Source organism: Rutilus rutilus, assembly GCF_951802725.1.
Source record: "Rutilus rutilus genome assembly, chromosome: 7".
NCBI classification, from domain to species: domain Eukaryota; kingdom Metazoa; phylum Chordata; class Actinopteri; order Cypriniformes; family Leuciscidae; genus Rutilus; species Rutilus rutilus.
In genome coordinates this window covers 11,963,282-11,984,669 of record NC_140221.1, presented here as the reverse complement: position 1 = coordinate 11,984,669, position 21,388 = coordinate 11,963,282, and the positions used below count along the sequence as shown (strand labels likewise).

General features: G+C 38.0%; 2 protein-coding genes across 5 annotated transcripts in view; both read right to left on the bottom strand.

The window, feature by feature from the left end:
* arhgef15a (Rho guanine nucleotide exchange factor (GEF) 15) overlaps positions 1-6,348 on the bottom strand; it is a 29,989-nt gene extending 23,641 nt beyond the window's left edge. For 3 of the 4 annotated variants that reach the window (XR_014628019.1, XM_084414855.1, XM_084414856.1), the window contains exons 1-5: positions 6,213-6,348; positions 5,584-5,982; positions 3,290-4,003; positions 2,829-2,883; positions 2,051-2,115 (exon numbers count right to left, since the gene is read on the bottom strand). Coding sequence is in view for 3 of the 4 variants with exons in the window: in XM_084414855.1 (XP_084270981.1) it covers positions 2,051-2,115; positions 2,829-2,883; positions 3,290-4,003; positions 5,584-5,982; positions 6,213-6,219 (1,240 nt within the window). In the remaining variant the exon portion in view is untranslated. The remainder of the gene's footprint in view (positions 1-2,050; positions 2,116-2,828; positions 2,884-3,289; positions 4,004-5,583; positions 5,983-6,212) is intronic. The other variant, XM_084414857.1, reaches the window with a different exon arrangement.
* A 586-nt stretch (positions 6,349-6,934) lies between these two features.
* grk1b (G protein-coupled receptor kinase 1 b) overlaps positions 6,935-21,388 on the bottom strand; it is a 47,908-nt gene continuing 33,454 nt past the window's right edge. The window contains exons 4-8 of the mRNA XM_084414854.1: positions 20,203-20,360; positions 20,028-20,111; positions 9,559-9,683; positions 9,200-9,401; positions 6,935-7,835 (exon numbers count right to left, since the gene is read on the bottom strand). Of these exons, the coding sequence (XP_084270980.1) occupies positions 7,552-7,835; positions 9,200-9,401; positions 9,559-9,683; positions 20,028-20,111; positions 20,203-20,360 (853 nt within the window). The 3' untranslated portion in view covers positions 6,935-7,551. The remainder of the gene's footprint in view (positions 7,836-9,199; positions 9,402-9,558; positions 9,684-20,027; positions 20,112-20,202; positions 20,361-21,388) is intronic.

The following is a 21,388-nucleotide window of genomic DNA, read 5'->3' as shown; positions in this document are numbered from 1 at the left end:
AGCCCCGAGCCAGCTGCCCCGAGAAACCAATCATCCAACTGAGAGGGTTCGGGACACGGTGGAGGGTTCCACATGAGCCCGACACTCTCGGCGGCCCGAGATAGCATAGCCATCATCTCTGGGTCCGGCTCGGGCAATACTGCCACACCCGAAGGGGGCATCGCAGCCGAGTCATCATCCCCGGAGAGAGAGGGCTCGCCTTCCGATGCTGCGATCGACATCTGATCGTCAGGCGGGGCGCCGAAGGATACGACTGGTTCAGACCTCAAAGGTGGCCCAGCCCGTTCCTCCGACGGTCCAGCTGGTTGCGGAACAGGGGAGTGAGGGGGTCCCGGGGGTGGTGGCCCCTCGGAACCGGTCCTCACTGTCACCCTCAGATCTCCAAAGCTACGTCCCCAAGTAGCCCCCCGAGGAGGGTTAGATTGAGGCAGAGGCGAGGGGGCTTCCATACCTTTGAGGAGTGAGAGCCGCGATCGGAGCTCCAAGATGGTCATGTTCCCGCAGTGAGAACATGACTCATCCACGAATGCTGACATTGCATGCCGAATGCCCAAGCATACAATGCAGCGTCCGTGACCATCACCTGTCGTCAGGAAACGACCGCATCCAGAAACACATTGCCATTTTTGTACAAACGAGCACACACCGTGAAGCTCTTTTAGAGACCTGCTCTCTAGTTTGTGCTGAAGTACGCAGGGAAAACGCCCACTCGCGTCACCTACGGGTAAGGGGAATCCCGCGGTACACTACCGATACCAGCTGTTAGAACAGCTATTATTTTAGAACGTGCTGGACCGGTTGAGGAAAGTCGCTGCCGTGCCGTGTCGCCAACACTCCAAAAGAGCAGGAAAACACTTGTTTCTTCTGTAGATCTTCTTTGTCAGAAGCTCAACTCCGAAGCAAAAAGCTGATTGCATCATGCACCAGCTCATTTATACCCGCGCTGACGAGGCAGAGCAGCTGAATGCAATGATTGCATGCCAATGTGAAATTGGCTCGTTTAGTTACACTCGAAGATCCCAAAATCGTTGGTCACGTTGAGACGTCGAGAGTGACCGAATGATAGGGAACTCTCGTCTCAGGGGGACATGAGGGAGGGAAGCACGGTCATTCGAAAATACTACCGGGTTTCTACTGATACAAAGCTTAATGATAATTGGTGAAGTATCCCTTTAATATTAAGCCTAAAATGTGTTTAATATCACTATTAGTAAGGATAGTATGATCTCTGTATAATATCATTCTTTAAATGCAAGATATTTAAAGTGTACCTAAAGTATACTTGCAATAGTTCCATTTAAGCACAATCAAATATATTTGAATCAAATATTTCTTTAGTTGGACCTTAGCACTATTTCTGGATAACTAAAGTACATTAAGTACAAAATTAGTTGTTCCAATTTATCAGACTTTAAGTATACCAATTTAGTTCACCAAAAGTACAATTGCAGGGTACCCTGGAAATCCAGAGTTCTCGCGAGAACACAATTAGATTTTGCTCAGCGAATCACTCTGGCATTGAGTAATGATGCTCATTAACTATGCCCTTGTAGCCGAGCTGCACCAATCACATCGGTGTATCTGATATAGGCGGGCCAGAGGCGAGCTAAACAGATGACGACAGCGCTAGTGACAGCGCAATCACGACAGTGATTGGTCGTAGTGTTATCCAGCTGCGTGCAGTGAGATTTTCAAATGCATGCTTGGTGCCGCCCCTCGAGTTGGGCGATTTTCATTACTCAATGCCAGACCCTTAATCTTTTGGATTTGGGTCTGGATTTCCAGGCTAATTGCAGGGTATTTAGTATGTAATATGTAAATGTATTTGTAGTGTACTTAGAATAAAATAACTGTATTTCAAATATATTGTAGCATATTTATTTTTCACTATAGGGAGGGGATCGAGTGTACAGTATAAAAATCATTATGTCTAAGGAGAGTCCCCACGAAGATAGCTAAATCGTGCGTGTGCGTGTGTGTGTGTGTGTGCGTGCGTGCGTGCTTGTGTTTGTTTGTGTGTCTTATGTATACAGTCATTTAGGTATCTCACCATAGTCACTGTTTGGCTCCCAGTCACTGGAAATCCTCCGTGGGCTTTCTGTTTTGTCACACAGCCTGCAATAGACCTACAACTATTTAACCTGGCCACACATTACTGGGCTCAAACCAGTATCAGTCACAGATCATAAAGGCCAAATGACAAAGAGTGTTCTTTTTAAAATGTAATTTCTCATCAGAAAAAGATGCCTAAACTCACAACAAACCTGGGAGACAAAAAAGGTAATTCTCACCACCTCGTATCAGACTTTCCAGCTAGCAGTGAGTCAGAAATTAAACCTCTCTTTTTCAAATCCGTAAAAGTTGGATATGTCAGGTTTTTATTTCAGGGAAAGAGGATGTGTAAATTAAACTCATAGAATATTAATTGAAAGATGGTGTATTAAAGCAAGTCAGGATAAAAAGTGTGTGTGTGTGTGTGTGTGTGTGTGTGTGTGTGTGTGTGTGTGTGTGTGTGTGTGTGTGTTTTATTTATCTCTTACATTTATGTGTATCACATTTAAATAACAACAAAAGTTAGTTTGCAAAGTGCACTGAAAATAGTCAAAAACAGAAGTCCTGTTCACAAGAGGGGGTAACAACAATATCTGACAGTACACCAACAAAAGATTAGTAAGCTACTGTCATTATCATTTCATTATTTTCACACAATATCAAAAACATTAGTGTTTTGCTTACTCTCTTGTCTATGCTAAAAGAAAGACACAACTTTTAACAGCCTACTGAGCCCCCAAAAATTATTTGCACACTTATGAGAACTGTAAACTTACTCTTTCGTGTCAATAGACTCCCAGTCTTCGAAATTCCCATTTTCATAGCTCTCACCTATAAAAAACAGAAAAAATAACAGCTTTCCAGACATCTAGACATATATCTGTTTCATTTTTGAGTAATGAATAAAGCATTTAAAAGCAGATATTTGAAAAATAATAATAAATAAATAGAGTAACTGATAGCATATCTTGATTGTCCACAATGATTTCAGCAAGAAGGACATATTCCTAGAGCAATTAGGGTAGGGTCTAGAGGTAGGGGCTTGGACAATGTTACCATAATGTTTGGGATTACGAACAAGGTTGAAACTGTTTATTTGACAAGAATGTTGTTCCAGGATCAACACAAGGCATTAATTCAAGAATATGTCATTCTTGGCAAAATCTTAGCCATTAAAAGCGGACAGTAAATATTAAAGTCATGCACACTTTTTCTCTAATAAAACTTCTGTGCTCACCTGATGGGTTTAGCACAGGCATAGGGCGAGACAATCTTCCACGCTCACAATTGCTGGTGTTTCTGATAGGTAGACCGCCTCCTCTAAGAGAGACCACACAGGCCAATGCTGGCTGAGAAGTCCGCCTCTCTTTCTTTTGCTTTAGTGGAGGGTGCCGAGGAAGTCTTGGGGGAGGACGAGGGGGGACAGCTGGAGCAATAACTTTATTGTCGTTTGATGGCAAAAGATCCAAGTATATATGAGCATCGGTGTGGTCAAGCTGTGTATATTGTTGGCTATTTTGATAATCAGAGGACTGATAAGTCCTTGGTGGCACAGGGGGTTTTGAATGGTTTTGAAATGACTCATCAGCGTATACAAACCCTTTTCCTGCTAATTTGTGAGGGCTGTGGTGAAGCAGAAAGCTTTGGCAATTTACACACGGAGGCAATACTTGGGGTTTTGTATGGCAAGATGGGCTATTTTGTGACCTACTGACTTCATTGCTGGTTAAGTGTAAAACATCCTCATTTTTTAGAAACTCATTTCTCTTGATTTCCTTTGATTCAATTACAGTATCCTGTAGAGGTACCCAGACCAGTTTCATACCAGGCCTTTGAAGGTGGCAGATGCAATGACAGTGTTTCTCCTCTGAGGATTTTGGTGGTGCAGTGGAGCCCTGATGATTTTCTATGGTGCCACTCACAGAGTTATTCATTTCACTGCCATCAGGAGCTGAGGGAATGAAGGGTGGTCAGGTGCTTTATTAAGCTTATTAACAGATCTGACAGAATCAGATTATTTTATTATATTTATTATTTTTTACTGGTAAAATAATAGGCTGTTAAAAATTTTATTTTTACTTGCATAACAGTTGCCTTCTACAATGCTCTAAGCCAGTGGTCCTAAGTTGGTTTTGCTTAAATACCCATATTTTACATTGTACACCAAGTTGCATCCCAAAGACAAAAATTTGTAACACTTTCTATGAAGCCTATGCTTATAATGAATTATAGCCCCATATATACTATAAGTACATTTCTATTCTATAAAAATAGATTATACACTGATTTATTAATGATCAAATATAAAATAGTTCCAGAGACACTTGTTTGCTGTTCCAATTAGTTATCAATTATGTCTTTAATAGCTAATGTTTGCATTAGATGTCATGAATAGGCTACTAATTTTGATGTGTTAAAATCTATATCTCATTGCTAGCGGCGTGTCACATCTAGATGTTTATAGCGGTTTGGAATTATTCTTTAAAAAATACTGTTGCAGTGTTTTGCTAGTATGTAATATTACTAGCATTTAGGGTTAATATTGACCCTTACTAATATTGATATTTACTGACATATCGCTTGAGACTTACTGATATAAATATAATAATAAACTTTATTTAGAGTACTTCTTCATAGCAAAATGCACATTTCTTAATATTAAGCCTAAAATGTGTTTTAATGCCAATATTAGTAAGGATACTACGGTTTTTGTATAATATCAGTCTTTAAATGCAATATATTTAAGATGTACCTAAAGTATACTTGCAATAGTTCCACTTTAGCAAGCAAACATAAGTGTATCTTTAGTTGGACCTCAGCACTATTTATGGATAACTAAACTGCATTAAGTACTAAAATTACTTGTTCCAATTTAGCAGACTTTAAGTGTACCAACTTAGCATACTAAAAGTACAATTGCACAGTGTTTATATTAAGTACATAAATATGCAAATGCATTTGTCATACACTAAACATAAAATAAATGTTTTTCAAATACATTTTAGTATATTGATTTTTCAATAGGGACCATATGACTGACTAATTAATACTTAAAAATCAGTGAATTATTGTTATCAGTGTCAGCAATTATGAGCATGCACATTGAAAAAGCAAATGTGTATAAATGGAGCTATAATTCATTATAAGCATGGTCTTCATAGAAAGTGTTACCAAAAACAGTAACTCATAAAAATGTAGGCAAAATTTGAACATTTAGCATTGAAATGTCTCTTGAATCTCAATGGTTTCATGCTCTCAACAGCCAGTAATGCACTGCATATAACATGTTTATCCTCCTTGCAAGTTACCTGCATTTACGTCAATGACAAATACTGTAAAGGTTTACATAATAGAGGAAAGGAAATCTTCAAGGAAAGTGTCAAGTTGTTAAATGTACTCCTTGTATTTATGTTGGTTTCATATAATAGCCTACTTCTATACCTTATTCAACTGTTTTAATTGAATTACTCTAAACCTACATCACATACAATATAAAGCACACACAGATTCATATTAAAAAAAATTAATTACCTGATCGACCCACATCCACATCATCTACTGCCAGCTGACAATTTTTTTCCAGGGGCTGTTTTTTATCCCATACTCTACATCCACTTTTATTAGGTCTTGAGAATGAAGATATATCCTGGTCCTCTATCCTGGTTGGACATCTAGCTTCAACCATCAAAGCCCTTCTATTTTGGCTCATATCTTCAGAGTATCTTCTTTCTTTACTGATGAAGTTTATTGCTGTTTGCTTGCCTTTTCCTGGTTCAGAGTTAAGCAAAGCCTGAGCCACTCTGCAAGATGAACCAACGAGTCTTGACTGGTGTAAAGCATTAAGGTTTGGTTTTGGTGGAAGTTTGGGTTTCTGTGGAATGGTAGGTTTTCCACTGGATGGTTTACAGATTGATTTATCCATTTGATTCTCTAAAAGAATTTTCGTGTCCAAATGAGCAAGATTCATACATTAAAATCCATAATAATGGACTACTGCACAATATTACACACTATTAAACTGCCAAACACAATAACTAATGCAACAAAATCCCTTATTTTGCTGAATTCAGCATAAAAAATGTAGAGTCTTCTTGGTCAGTGAAGCCTTTGTTGTCACTCTTTGTTCAACATCTTTAAAACAAGAAAATAAGTTTGTTTACCTTTCATTGAGCAATCAGGGCTGCCATACACAATTTGTCAAGAAATGTTTTATCTCCGCTGGTGTGTTATTGTAACTTGTGAGCAAACTTGCTCTAAGTGTTTTTAATAAATGTCGCTAATGATGGTTACTTCTCCTTTCGGATGTTGTCATTTTGGTATTTCACATGGGCTAAGAGGGAAGTAGGTCACCACACCAAATGGACTGTTGTACATTATATAGTGCCATACTGTAGATCCAGGACATAAGATGATGCAGTTATTTTAAAATGTATAATCCAAAATAAATTTGTCTAATTTCTACAAGCATTGTGACTTACATGAGGAAGCTATCTGCTGATGTTTAGGATGTTTTTACCTGTATAGGATGCTGGTGTCCCCTTTTTAATTAACTTAACTAGCAAGACTTCTTTTGCTAACCTGCCTCAATAAATATGTCACTTGTTCACCATTTTCAAATGCCATATTATATTATATCCATCCATTCTCCAAAATGCTGATCCTAGAGTCACGGGAGGGCTGAAGCATATTATATTATATAAATGTTGTTGAGCTATTCAAAGACAGTTCCTGTGGAAACTGAATACCACAAAAAGGGCACAAATTTCCATGTCTTGCTTCAGCTTTAAACTAACTGAAAACTCCCAGTTCAACATTTCAGCAAAGCAGCTGATTGTTGACCATAATAGCTGACCATAAAAGCACAAGACTCTATTTTCCTACATACAATTATTTTATTGTTATTGTCAAGTTTATAATAACACTACTATACAACCAAATGTATCATATATTCAAAGAATCTATTCATTGACAAACAGTAAACATGGTATCTTTTGAAATGTCTAAAAAAAACAATTTTTTAACCATAAAAGTAAACAAGGATCTCACTTCCTCTATGACACGTAAGCTGATATGTGTTACTTTTTCGGTTCCTTCATTTTACATTTACTAGATTTAATTCCTCTTTTTATGGCAACATCCTCCATGACCAAAAAATCCCTCATGAAACTGTAAATATACAAATACAGATAACATTATCGGTAATGTAACCTCATGTACATTACAATAATTTTGCATTTCCACCAGAGCTACTTATATCAGGAAAATAAATCTGAATTTTTACAATATGTGAATAGACTTGTGATAATTTGCTTACTGTTTAGTAATAGTTTTAAGAATCTCATGTGTCCATGTACATACAGTAGGTCTACATGTGAAGACCTTTTGAGTTACACAATCATTATTCAATTACATAATTCATGCCTTTGTTGTTCACCATGAATTATTTCCTGTGCACCCCTCAGTTTCTTTTTTTCGTTTTGTGTTTTGCTTCTTTCTAGTTTACAGTAGCACACACCCCCCTCCTTTCGCTTCCACATAGCTGGGATCCAGATCATTCGGGAGTTTTCCATTTTGTCCCCAGATGTTAAGCTCCCCATACACGCCTGTCTCGATCATCTCATCCTGCCATGGAATTGGTACGTTCCCAGTTGCAAACTCACCGTAGAATTCATTGTCTTTGTTGTCGATCACAACACCTTTGATTGTGCTGAATGCTCCCACATCATCAATGTCCTTGGCATAGACCATTTTAGGATCCGGAACAAAAGGAGGAGGAAGCATACCTGTGTGAAAGATGGAAAGAAAGAAAAAAAGACTATTTTCTTTAAACTGAAGTACAATGGTCCAGTGATGGTATAAGATGTCATTTGATATTTATCAAATGATTTTATGATTACCATAATACATAATGATTTTATTCATATACCACTCACATATTGGTACTTTAAAGAATACAATAGCCGCGTTTCCACTGTCGGGCCAGGGCCGGGCCAGGGCTTTAAACGGGCCGTGCCGGGCTAATAGCCTCGGGCCAATAGCACCGGGCATGCGTTTCCACTGTCGGGCCAGAAGCTCCACAGCGCCTCACTAAAACACGCCTGTAACACGCCTCTCTGGGACAACGTCACACTAACCCATCATTTCACCAACAAATGGAAGTTTTATCAGAAAACTAATCAGAAATCACTGGAAACAGCGTTGAAAACAAACACGATAAAAGCGGCCGTTTGCTAGCTTTTTTTGTTTGTTTGTTTAGCAGCTACTTGAATATTTAAAACCCAAGCATCGATGTTTTACCACAGGTTTACAATAAAAAGTGATACATTGATCATAATGAATTAATTTATGTAAAAATTGCACATTAGTCACTCATAATAAATTACCGTTAGGTCTATTTCACAAAAGAAAGAGGACACACTTACTTTTTCAGTCGCGTCTGTTTCTTTATCTGGTAACTTAGTTACAGGACATATATCACATTTAAAAAAAAAAGATAATTTCTACAAATATATGCCATACGACCTGAGGAGCTTTAGCACTCTCTCGACTCCCATACAGATATTTTCAGTCAGAGAAACAGAGGAAGCTCCCGAAAAAAAAAGTTACTTTATTTTTTGATAGTCCGGTTTAAAGAGACGAGACGTAGGCTATGACAGATAAAATAAAAACATGACTGTGATAGCCTTTATGATTGGTCTGATTTCTTCAAGCGTTCGCTGTTTACTATGGTAACGGCTAGCGCGCATAGTCTTTTGCATCACAAACAGAAGGCATTCAAAAATGAACGCGATTTAAATTATTTTATTTTTAAGTCTTAAATGCTGACAGAATCATCCAGCGCTGCCGTCTCCCAACGGTAAACTCCTCCTCTGTTGGTAACCACTCCTCTAGCCCGAGCTGGCCCGCTTTGGCCCAAGGTATTCGACGGGCCAAAAATCCTGGCCGTTGGCCCCGAGTAAGCCCCGATCAAGCCCCGGAAGTGACAGTGGAAACGCGACTGGCCCTGGCACGCACTAGCACGGCCCGGCCCTGGCCCGACAGTGGAAACGCGGCTAATGTCTAAAAAACCTTGTTAATACCATAGTACTTTTTCTTAAGTGGTTTATGATGCATATTGTTCACTAATTATAACTCTAATGGACCATACCAGCTTCTAGTCTCCCCCAATTGAGCTCTTTAAAGAAGGACTGGTTCTTTAGCTCAGCGCATTCATTGTTCTTAAAGCCAAGTCTCTTGTCTGGTTCTTTCTCCATCAGTCCTTCACAGAGGTCTTTGAGCTCCTGACTGAAGGTCAGGGGGTATGAGACAGGGTCATTCAGAATGCGGCGTGTCACTTCATTGTTGTCCACCTATGATACAGAAAAAAACAGTGTTGAGTTCACTTCAAATTATTTTAATTTAATTTCTCTCACTGATAATCAATGACTTCAGCTTCGTCACTGCAAATCGCTGGCCGTGTGAAGACCCCTTAACAGAGAGCCAAAGTGTATGCATGAGTGTGTGTACCTGCTCTCCACGACACCTGAAAGGTCCCTTGGCAGCAACCATCTCATACAGAGTGACCCCAAGAGTGAAGTAGTCTACAGTGTAGTCGTACTCTTTCTTCTGTAGTAGTTCTGGAGCCATGAAACCTGAGGAGGAGACAAACAGTTTCTGTTACTGGCAACTCTAACTCGGCCCATCATTGCCTTAGAATCTTTCACCTTCAAGACAATGCTCTTTTCGCCCCTCTCTTTCAGCGATCCGGTGACAAGGAAAATGGCCCTAAAGGTATGTCGAGCAAGCAGGGGACCTATCCAGCTCCCAGACAGATGTGACGTGACGCATGCGTCTTGTGCCTGGGTCACTCCCACGCCGAGATGGCACTGGATAGACCAGACTGTCCTCACTGAGAGGAGATTAAAGTTGGGGTCCTGCACACCAGGATCTCTATCGTGCTGGTGCCTTCACTTCCCCACGTTAGGGAGGCTCATCGATGCCTATGTGTTCCCTGGTAACCTGAGCCTAAGTTTTCACATGCTGAGGACAGTCTTTGCCCCTCCGATGAAGCTTGCAAGCTGATCTCATTTGGTGCTTTGGACGATGACACCATGTCCACTACGGCCTCAGAAAAGGATGACTGGTATCATCCTTGGCAACACCATGGGCACCTTTTCAGAGAGGCTCTTGGAACCTCTGAAGCAATCTAAGGCCATGAGCCACTTCTTGCCCAGATGCACCAGAGTTGTCCCTTCCACAAGCTCTAGATCATTGTCCACCCAGCGATCATCTCGGCAACATGACAGACCTGCCAGTGCCACTTCCTCAGCCCCTGGGAAAGAGTCTGAGCTGGTGGTGAGATCGAAGGGAGTTAAGCACTTCGCGGCAAGGGCCACGCCTCAGCAAACCTCCTGCCATGCTCCTGACAGATGTGGCGTGAGGAGAAAAGTGCTGCCTAGTATGAGCGACAAGCCGAAATTCAAAGCGGCTCATCTGAGAGGCTGTTCTTCTGTTTGCCTGCATGTTGCAGGTGACAGTGCAAAGTGTATTAATGTTGTGCTGCCTAAGGAATGCAAAAAAACAAAAAAACAACTCAATATCAGAGCTTTTTTCCTCCCTTCATCCCGCCATTCTCACATGGAATAAGCAAGGCCCCACTCCCTAGCAGCGTCTTGCAGAGTGTAAGCCTCATGTCTTTTCAAGCTCACAGTACAAACAGCCCTCCGGCGCCTGCTGAGCACAGAGCATATCTTTCCCACTTCATTTGAAATTAGCTATGTTTCCATCCAAAGTTGCAAAATATACTTTACTCACTTCAAAACATTTGCGAATAAAGCACTGTTTCCATCAAATGAGTTGAAGAGAACAAAATTGTCACTTCCTGGTAAACTGGTCCTAAATATCACTAAGAAAAGTTGGAGAAGCCACTGTAAATAATACTTTTCGTATATAATAAATAACTTGTGCCTCAGAGCACATAGACAAAACACAATTAACGTGGTCATGTTATCTTACTTTCAGAGGCGAATGCCTGCTGTTTGTGAACAGTCGTGTAAGACAGTTCTGGGAGTAGTTCAACACGAAGTAGGGCAGCCCCACTAGCCCTGCATGAATGTGTGCCGTGCACTGCCTGCTGGGTCAAGTTGGGTGGCAAAAAGGCTATAGGCATGTGGTTTTGAATGCAGTTTTATCCCTTATTTGACTGAGTGGAATGAATTTGTATTCTGAATTACTTGGACGACTGGTTAATCATGACCCATTCTCAGGATGTGCTGGCTAATCGCTTTGTTCAAGCCAGAGAGGTCTTTGAATCTGAAGAATTTTCAGAAGGTATTGGGGGTGATGCCAGCTGCTGCGACCATTTTTCGCTTGGGCCTGCTGTATATGAGATCACTTCAGCTTTGGCTAAAAGCCCATGTGCCTCGCAGGGCGTGGTGGATTGGCCAGATGCATGTCTTCGTGGCTTGCAGCTGCATGAATGTGCTGGCTCCTTGGCAGTCCATGATCCCGGCCACCTGAGCTGCAGCGTGGACCTGCTGTCCAGGGAAGGTATAGACATGGAAAGTAACGGCTACATCCCCAGACAGTCCAGCTGATTTCGAGTCTGTTCGGGAAGGCAGAAGTCAACTTGTTTCCCTGATCCTGTCATTTTGTCATTCTTGCAGGACCGACTGGACAGTGGGCACACGCCTTAGTGTGTAATGTTGCTGTTTGAGCATAAACAACGCCTGCAAAGTTACAACGCTCAAAGTTCAAAGCAAAGGGGAAGATATTTGCTTTTAAAGAAATCGTTATTTTAAGGACTACAACAAACTACTGGTAGGGACTACACAACATTCCTCCCGGGTTAGTGACATCACTAACCCCAAAATTTACATAAACCCCGCCCCCAGGAACACACAGTCCATGTTGAGAAGAGGAAGAGTTGTTGTAGTTGAGCACATTTGTGAGTCTGCTCAAGCTGTCACATTCGTCTTTCATATGCAAAACTGTACGTAACACAAATGCAATAGCATGTCACTCTGTAGCCATCTTAAAACAGTTCCCACACAAGCGATTTTATAGATTATCATGACAGAATATGCTAATTGAAGATAGTTAACTCCACATCAGCAACATGAATTCATCAACTAACCATTCAGAAACGTCCTGTTGCAATCTACATGTTGTCACTTCTTCTTGAGTCTCTCCATCATTGTCCGACTCCATTTTAAACATAAAAGGCAGAACAGTTTCTGATATTTTAGTGCTTGTCTGTGTGAGGTAATCGGAGCTGCAAACACACATAAGCTCTTGAAGCTCCGCCCTCTGTGCCAGGAGCAGCAGCTCATTTGCATTTAAAGGGACACACACGAAACAACACGGTTTTACTGACCCTCAAAAAGGGACAATTTAAACATGCTGTAAAAATTATCTGTGGGGTATTTTGAGCTAAAACTTCACATACACAACAGAGACTTATTTTACATATTGTAAAAAGGGGCATTATACCACCCCTTTAAAAACGGCTAACATGAAACTAAATAAATATGTAACACTATCTTATATTGCAATTGACATACAGTAACGTAACTCTCTCAAAATACACCATTTTAGAAAACAAATTGGGAATGATTATATCAAAAGAATATAAACATTTAGATATTTTTTTCTTTGTGATTTAGTAATTAATGCATCAGATGGTGAAATCAGAACATTTCAATATTTCATTTAATATATATTAGTTTAATGACTTAAACTTTTCTGATGGATGAAGTTCAGTGAAGAATGTGTGTGTATTTTTTGCTATTAATCTGCATTGTGTTGTGGATAATAATATACTTTTATTAGTTTTAACAGTTTAAGAAGCATTCTTTTTTAATACAGTATTTTACAGCTACACGTACTGTACACACCACTAGTAGAAAGGTGGTGACAATTCTCGGGTTAGTTTCGAAACACAAATGAAGATATTTAAGAGAAGTCTGAGAGATTTCTGTCCTTCCATTGTCCTTCCATTTGATGCTTCAAAAAGTTCAGAAAGAGATTGTAAAACTAGTCCGTATGAATTGAGCGGTTTAGTACAGATTTTCAGAAGAAAATCGATCACTTTATTGAATGAACAGATTTAATTTATTAAAGATTTAATTTATTTTATTCACATATAAACACTAATCAGTGCACACACCTCAGTTATAGTAAACCCAAGCTTAATCATGCTTGCTTGATGTGTGAGAACCTGTGAACCTGTGAGTTAAGCAGAATAATAAGAATAAAAGCCTACATTACATATGTTCATCATATAAAGCGATCGTGTCTCATCAGAATTTTTTTACTAAACCGTTCAATTTATGTGGATTAGTTTGACAAGCTCTGAATTTTTTGAAGCGTCAAAGTTGCCTTTTATTTATTTTTTTGCTTGACAGAACTGTACTCAAACCAATCAATTTATCTTAAATTGGGTTTTCTGAGTAACAAAGGCGTAGTATGCGAATAGTCAGCTATAGATAACTAGATTTTTACAAATAAATTGAGTAAAAGTTTATTTAGGACATTAAGTAAATGAATCTAAGGCCATGAATAATAAATAAGTAAATAAATAAATAAAATAATTAAAAAGATCTTTGGTCCCATGATATATTAAATATTAATAATGTTCAAGAATATGCTTACATTTCCCTAGTGGAAAAAAACCTAAAAAAAAATATTATTAATATTTAGTAAGGATAGTACAGTATGATCTCTATATAATATCTTTAAATGCAAGATGCTTAAAGTGTACCTAAAGTATGATTGCACAATAGTATATCTGTTCTAATTTAGCAGACTTTAAGTATACCAAAAATACAATTGCAGGGTATTTATAGTAAGTACATAATATGTATATGTATTTGTAGTGTACTTGGCATTAAATAAATGTACTTCTTTGGTAACCCTTCCTTTTACAGTCCCCTAATTACTAGGTATTTACCTTGTAAATATATGGTAAGTTATAGTTGGTTATTGGTAATTACCACAGGTAACAAGAATGTAAATGCAGAGGAACTACAAACTAATTACTAGGTATTTACCGGGTAAATATATGGTAAGTTATAGTTGGTTATTGGTAATTACCACAGGTAACAAGTATGTAAATGCAGAGACACTACAAACTAATTACTAAGTATTTACCTGGTAAGCATATGGTAAATTATAGTATTTTAGTGTGTAATTACTTAAGGTGATTAGTATGCAATTACAGAGAAACTACCAGGGAAAAAAAACACCACTGTTAAATATCAACTCAACAAAGTACTGTGTACTTGTTACCTGTTTAGGCTGGTAATAACTCAGATTTAATTGTGTACTTCCTCAGAATGTAGGCAGCCAATTTTTAGAAACACATCCAGTATTACCCATCAATTCAAGTTAGATTTGTAGTTATCCTAGGGTTATGTTGGTAACAGTCCATGTTTATTTATTACTATCTTGAAATTAAGACGGTAGTTTCCAATAAATTACCTTGTCTTACATAGTTGTTGTTCATTGCTACACCCATTTATAGAGGGTTTATCAAATAATTTACCTTACACTTACCTGGTAACTACCCCGCAGGAACAGTTTTCCCTAATGTCATGGCACATCTTAAATACTGGGTATGTTCTTGCAAATGTTTTTACAATTTACTCGGTAAGTAAAGTGCAACTGTACTGTAAAATGAAGCCTTGTTTATTTCCATGGAATTACCGGAATTGTACCATATAATCTGATCATTCCCTTTTCCATAGTCACATTTTTTTTTACCTCGTATGTCCTGCAATGTTACCAAGGAAAACATGACAATTTACTCAGTAAGTAAAGTGCAACTGTACTGTAAAAGGAAGCCTTGTTTATTTCTATTGTATTACCAGACTCTTACCACATCCTTTGCTACTGCTTAAACATTTTTGAAATCACAAACTTTTACCATGTGTGTTCTGCAACTTAACTAAAACATTCCAGCCTGGTCTCATTAATACGTAGTATTAATACGTAATTTTCAAAGATAGAAAACTACATAGGCAACAATTATGAAGAAAAACAACATACGTGTAACTTAATCACAATAATTTATTTATTGCGAAAATGTCAAAACCGCTACCAAAAGTCGTTCACATGACGATGTGTTGCAGTCACAGTCCTCTCTTTCAGTATATAATAGTTTTGAATGAGGTACAGAGCAGAATTTAAGTTATTAATCCATGAAAATGTTAATCCGGCTTCGCAACTGTGTGCGCGCGCGCTTCTCCATTTCAAATGTAGTTTACCGACTGCTATACGGCATGTCGCAATCTGTGACGAACATGGACGAACAGGCGAGAGTTTTACTGCCGTAAAACATGTCGTAACGCTCATAGATATCATATATGATATATCATAGATATCATATGTGGCGGCCATCTTGCGACAGTGTACTCGCTCACTACTTCAATGGTGCATGTACTTTTAAATAACCATAACTTGCTCATTTTTCTACCGATTTTCAAACGGTTTGGTTTGTTATAAACGTCAGAGATGTAGTTATGACACTGCATACATATGAAAAATTATAACATACATTTTCAAGCATTCGGAATTATAGCCACGTTAATAACGTTTGTAAGAAACCAAACCGTTTGTAAATCCGTCAAGATTTCAGCGAGATAAGAGGATTTGTGTGCGTGCTGATCATTCACCTTAATGCACAGAGCACTGTCACAAGATGGCCGAACGACGATGCCGGAAGTGACTGCGCCATAAGACATCTAGCGTTTATATATGATATCTATGGTAACGCTTCTTTTTTTTTTTTTTATTCAACAAAACTCATGTACAAACAATATGGCTTACATCCTTTTCAACATTCCACAGGAGCAGGTGCAACAACAACAACAAAAATAATAATAATAATTAAATAAGTAAATAATAAAATAAAATTATAGCTAGGGCTTTGATCGCATAGTATATTTTTCAAGTAAATTAAGAAGTTTCATTGCTTGTTTACTTTTCATTATGTTAAGGGCTTTGGTGAAAGAAAGAAACTCGTTATGAAATACATAGAACCTAGGTTCGTAACGCTTCTTGAGGGCACAATTTTTGAATTTGAATTCATCACGAGCCCGGGATTTGACAGTTACGGACTTCGCTGCTGTGCCTGTGATAGCCTGTGAAATGGAGATGAAGATCACTTAGGGTGAATTGCCCTAATGTGGGACATTTTTTGCACTTCAGACTTCTGTGACATATTTCGATGTGTAACCAAAACATTAAATCCACACCCAATAGGCTACCATTTAAAAAAAACCAAGATGTGTCCTTATCAAATCAAAAGAGAAAATTCAGATAACCCATTCATAAGATAAATTATAGACATATTAGTGCTCTTATTGCAAGTCGTCTGAGAAAAACTGCAGCTTCCTAATGTGGGACAGAACGTGTCCCCAATGTGGGACACTGAAAAATCTATGATAAAACACCAAAAAATCACATTGATACATGTAGAATAGTAAAATCTTTTATTTTAGATTCACTGGAGAGTAGATTTAGGGACATTCCATGCCCTGGCCAACAGTCTCAGCTGAGGGACCCCACCATCCTCAACAATCTGCCTATACTCCTCTATGGCTCCTCTCATCCTGTCCTGCCTCCACTGATTAAGTTTCTTTCTCTTATCCTTTCCCTGTTTCTGCCTCTCTTTCTGCATCTGACAATCTGTCCCTGTCTTTCTCACCTTTACCATTGTGATCTAAAATGCATTTCATTGAATTAATCAGATGCATAAAATAAAGTGGAATTGCCTTATTGGTTTTCTACGGCATTTTTAAATTCAGAGCTATTTTTCATTTTAAGTCAACTATACCTTTTACACATACATGACACATACATGACACACACACACACACACACACACAGAGAGAGAGAGAAAAAGAGAGATAGAGAGAGACACACACGTATGTAGGCATGCACACGCACAAAAGAGCCTTCAAACCGCCCTCCAAGAATAAAAAATTCACATGACTGTAAAAATCTGCATTAACAGTATTGTAATATTGCATTACAAGACTAAAACCATGTAAATAACCATGTTTGTCCCACAAACCATGCCCCACCACACATTTTTGACTCGTTGAAGTACTGTCCCACATTAGGCTGATCATGCTGTCCCGGATTTGGAAACCACATTTCCTAATGTGGGACACTAAGAAATTTGATAAAAATATAAAATATATAGTTGATACGCACAAAGTTAGACTATTTTTTGATGGACAAACATTTCATAAGCATATTAGGCTAAAAAGTTGCAGGATTGCATTGTTTAAAATGTATTTAACTCCTTAATATCAAACTGGTTAAAACTCTATGTCACTGGCCTTCGGATGGTCTTCACACAAGGTGCCTCCTGTTTGATGATTGCTCCACCCTCAAATATTATTGGACATTTGATAGGTCATGTGATTTTGATCACATGACACCACAGCTTTGTCTAACCCATAGTTTCACTGTCATTCATGTATTTATGGGGGACCTACAAACACTAGACCTTAGGTGTCCCACATTAGGCAGTGTCCCACATTAGGGCAATTCACCCTACTGGATAAAGGGCTGAATTTGGATCTCTTTCTTGCAAACGTATGGATTCTAAAGATTTGGATTATATCAAGTATAATAAAATTGATGTCTTTTGTGAATTTATGTTGGGTTTGGAGAAAACGCATTTTGTGTCTCACTGTAAATAAACTAAATATTAAAATGGTTAAACGATTAAATAAGGTATTTTTAAGGTTTTAAAGTGTATTCTTGTTTAACTGCATGTAGGTAGGCTCGTTTTTGTGCTGTTAATACGTAAACATTTTACATTTTAGTGCTGTAAATACGTAAGTATTATACGTTTCTGTGTGTATAAAACGTAAGTAAATGTACGTATGGTAGAATTACACTTTACGTAAAAATACACACGTATTCTCATGAGATCACGTTGAACATTCTCAGTACGTAAAGTGAAACTGTAGCCTACTGTAAAAGGGAGCCTTTTTATTTCCATGGAATTACTGGGATCTTACCCAATAATCTAGCTATTACAGATTATTGGGTAAGATCCCAGTAATTCCATGGAAATAAAAAGGCTTCCTTTTACAGTACAGTTGCACTTTACTTACTGAGTAAATTGTCATGTTTTCCTTGGTAACGTTGCAGGACATACGAGGTAAAAAATTCTGACTATATGGAAAAGGGAATGATCAGGTTATATGGTACAATTCCGCTAATACCATGGAAATTAACAAGGCTTCATTTTACAGTACAGTTACACTTTACTTACCGAGTAAATTGTCATGTTTTCCTTGGTAACGTTGCAGGACATACGAGGTATAAAAAAAAAAAATGTGACTATGGAAAAGGGAATGATCAGATTATAGGGTAAGATCCCAGTAATTCCATGGAAATAACCAAGGCTTAATTTTACAGTACAGTTGCACTTTACTTACCGAGTAAATTGTCATGTTTTCCTTGGTAACGTTGCAGGACATACGAGGTAAAAAAAAAAAGAGTGACTATGGAAAAGGGAATGATCAGGTTATATGGTACAATTCCGGTAATACCATGGAAATAAACAAGGCTTAATTTTACAGTACAGTTGCACTTTACTTACTGAGTAAATTGTAAAAACATTTGCAAGAACATACCCAGTATTTAAGATGTGCCATGACATTAGGGAAAACTGTTCCTGCGGGGTAGTTACCAGGTAAGTGTAAGGTAAATTATTTGATAAACCCTCTATAAATGGGTGTAGCAATGAACAACAACTATGTAAGACAAGGTAATGTATTGGAAACTACCGTCTTAATTTCAAGATAGTAATAAATGGTGTCCTGGCCACATTCCACCCATTGGCCCTTACCAATCATGGCCTCCTAATAATCCCCTTACATTGAATTGGCTCTATCACTCTCTCTCCTCTCCACCTGTAGCTGGTGTGTGGTGAGCGCACTGGCGCCGTTGTACTGTGGCTGCCGTCGCATCATCCAAGTGGATGCTGCACACTGGTGGGGGTTGAGGAGAGATTCCCTGATATGACTGTAAAGCGCTTTGGGTGTACAGTAGTACATATGAAAGCGCTATATAAATGCCTCATTCTATTCTATTCTATTCTATAAATAAACATGGACTGTTACCAACATAACCCTAGGATAACTACAAACCTAACTTGAATTGATGGGTAATACTGGAGGTGTTTCTAAAAATTGGCTGCCTACATTCTGAGGAAGTACACAATTTTACCATGCCTAAACAGGTAACAAGTACACAGTACTTTGTTGAGTTGATATTTAACAGTGGTGTTTTTTTTTTTCCTGGTAGTTTCACTGTAATTGCATACTAATCACCTTAAGTAATTACACACTAAAATACTATAATTTACCATATCCTTACCAGGTAAATACTTAGTAATTAGTTTGTAGTTTCTCTGCATTTACATACTTGTTACCTGCGGTAATTACCAATAACCAACTATAACTTACCATATATTTACCTGGTAAATACCTAGTAATTAGTTTGTAGTTTCTCTGCATTTACATACTTATTACCTGTGGTAATTACCAATAACCAACTATAACTTACCATATATTTACCAGGTAAATACCTAGTAATTAGGGGACTGTAAAAGGAAGGGTTACCATCAAAGCCATGGTGAACTTGACAGTTTCTGTGACAGCTTCACTTGACCTTGCAATTCTACCTAATAATAATGTATTGCTAGAATAATGTAGTATGCTAGAATGTTATAAACACAAGTTGTCAGCTCAAAGGTAAACACTAATATAATTATAGTAATTTAAGTGTATGGACAATCAGAAATTAAATGAGCCGTCATGTCTTCTTTTTTAAACTCAGTTACACATAACGTGACCTCAAATGTTTCATTATTTTGCTATTATGAGGGGTCCCTTCAAACCTTCCCCCTCATTTAAAAAAAAACTCAATGCAAGGGATATTGTTTTAGAGTGTACTGAAAGGTCTTTGACCTGGGGTCCCAGCATATCCCTGTGTTTTGTCTTTTCCTGGCGGTAATTCAACAGCCAACCCCAGATCAGACAGACGCACATGTCCTAACAAAAACAAACAAACAAAACATTCAGATGAGATGAAGCAAAAAGTGGAGAGGCAAGCAGTAAATAAGTGTTTCAGTGTATTTCTCACCTGCATCATCCAGGAGGACGTTTTCTGGCTTGAGGTCTCGGTATACAATCCTGTGCTGGTGCAAATGCTCAAGTCCACAGACGATCTGAGCCGTGTAATAACAAGCTCTAGTTTCATTAAAGCCTGGATTCTTCTCATCCACATTATACATATGGAATCTAAAGCAGGGAGCAGGAGTAGAGGATGGAGTTAAAAAGTTTGTCATACAGTGGATAATAAAGAAACACAAGAAATTATTTGACATTTTTTAATAGAATTAGCTTAAAGGTGATCAAGCAGGTTTTTGAAACATGGTAACTAGTTTGTTGCTGGAACAAGATGGTCCCAGCAAAAAAAGAAAAGAAAAAAGCAACCATGTTCATATATTGAAGATATGACTGGACTGGTGATTACTGTATTGTGGATGCTGGAGCACATAATTTTTCCAATTTTCATTGGTTTTAAATAGAGAATGTTATCTATGTGCACATGAACTTCTGGCCTTGTGAGCTGAGCCCAGAGAAATCGTGTTGTGTGACGCAAGCAGACACTAAACCTTCACAATATCAATGCTGCTGCTAAGATTATCTCCACAGATTATGCTAGATTAGTAAGAAAGCTGCTACAATTCTTACAGAAACACAGCACATATTCTGTACAACATTACATTCACACACATTCTACTTGCTATTTTCAGAATTATTTTGCAATATAAAATATATAAATATAAAGTAGATATATTTTTGCTTATAAAAAAAGTACAATAGGTTTAAGCATGTTAGTTTTTTTTTTTTTTTGTGTGTTCTTTAAAGTGCTTTGGAGGGCTATGTAAATGTTACTGTATGGGCCATTCTACAGAATTGGTGCAAACTGCTGTCCCTCATCCAAAAAACACATTTGAAAAGCATTTAATTATTAAAATCTTAGATGTTTACTAAGATCCTTCAATTATCTATTGAAACCCACAATAATATTTAAGATATCAGTAAGCTTTACATATATAAAATCATTATTTATGGGCTACTTTCAATTAGGAGGTGGCTGTCCCAAACCCTAACCCCTAAATTTCAACTTGTGAAAATTATATTGAAAAATTTTTTGCACATTTTTCCATTCTTGTTTTAAAAAATATAGTTTTGTTTTCTTTTAAAAAATGAAGTTAAAAAAAAATATTTATTTTATTTTTTATTTTTAAATCATGAAACTT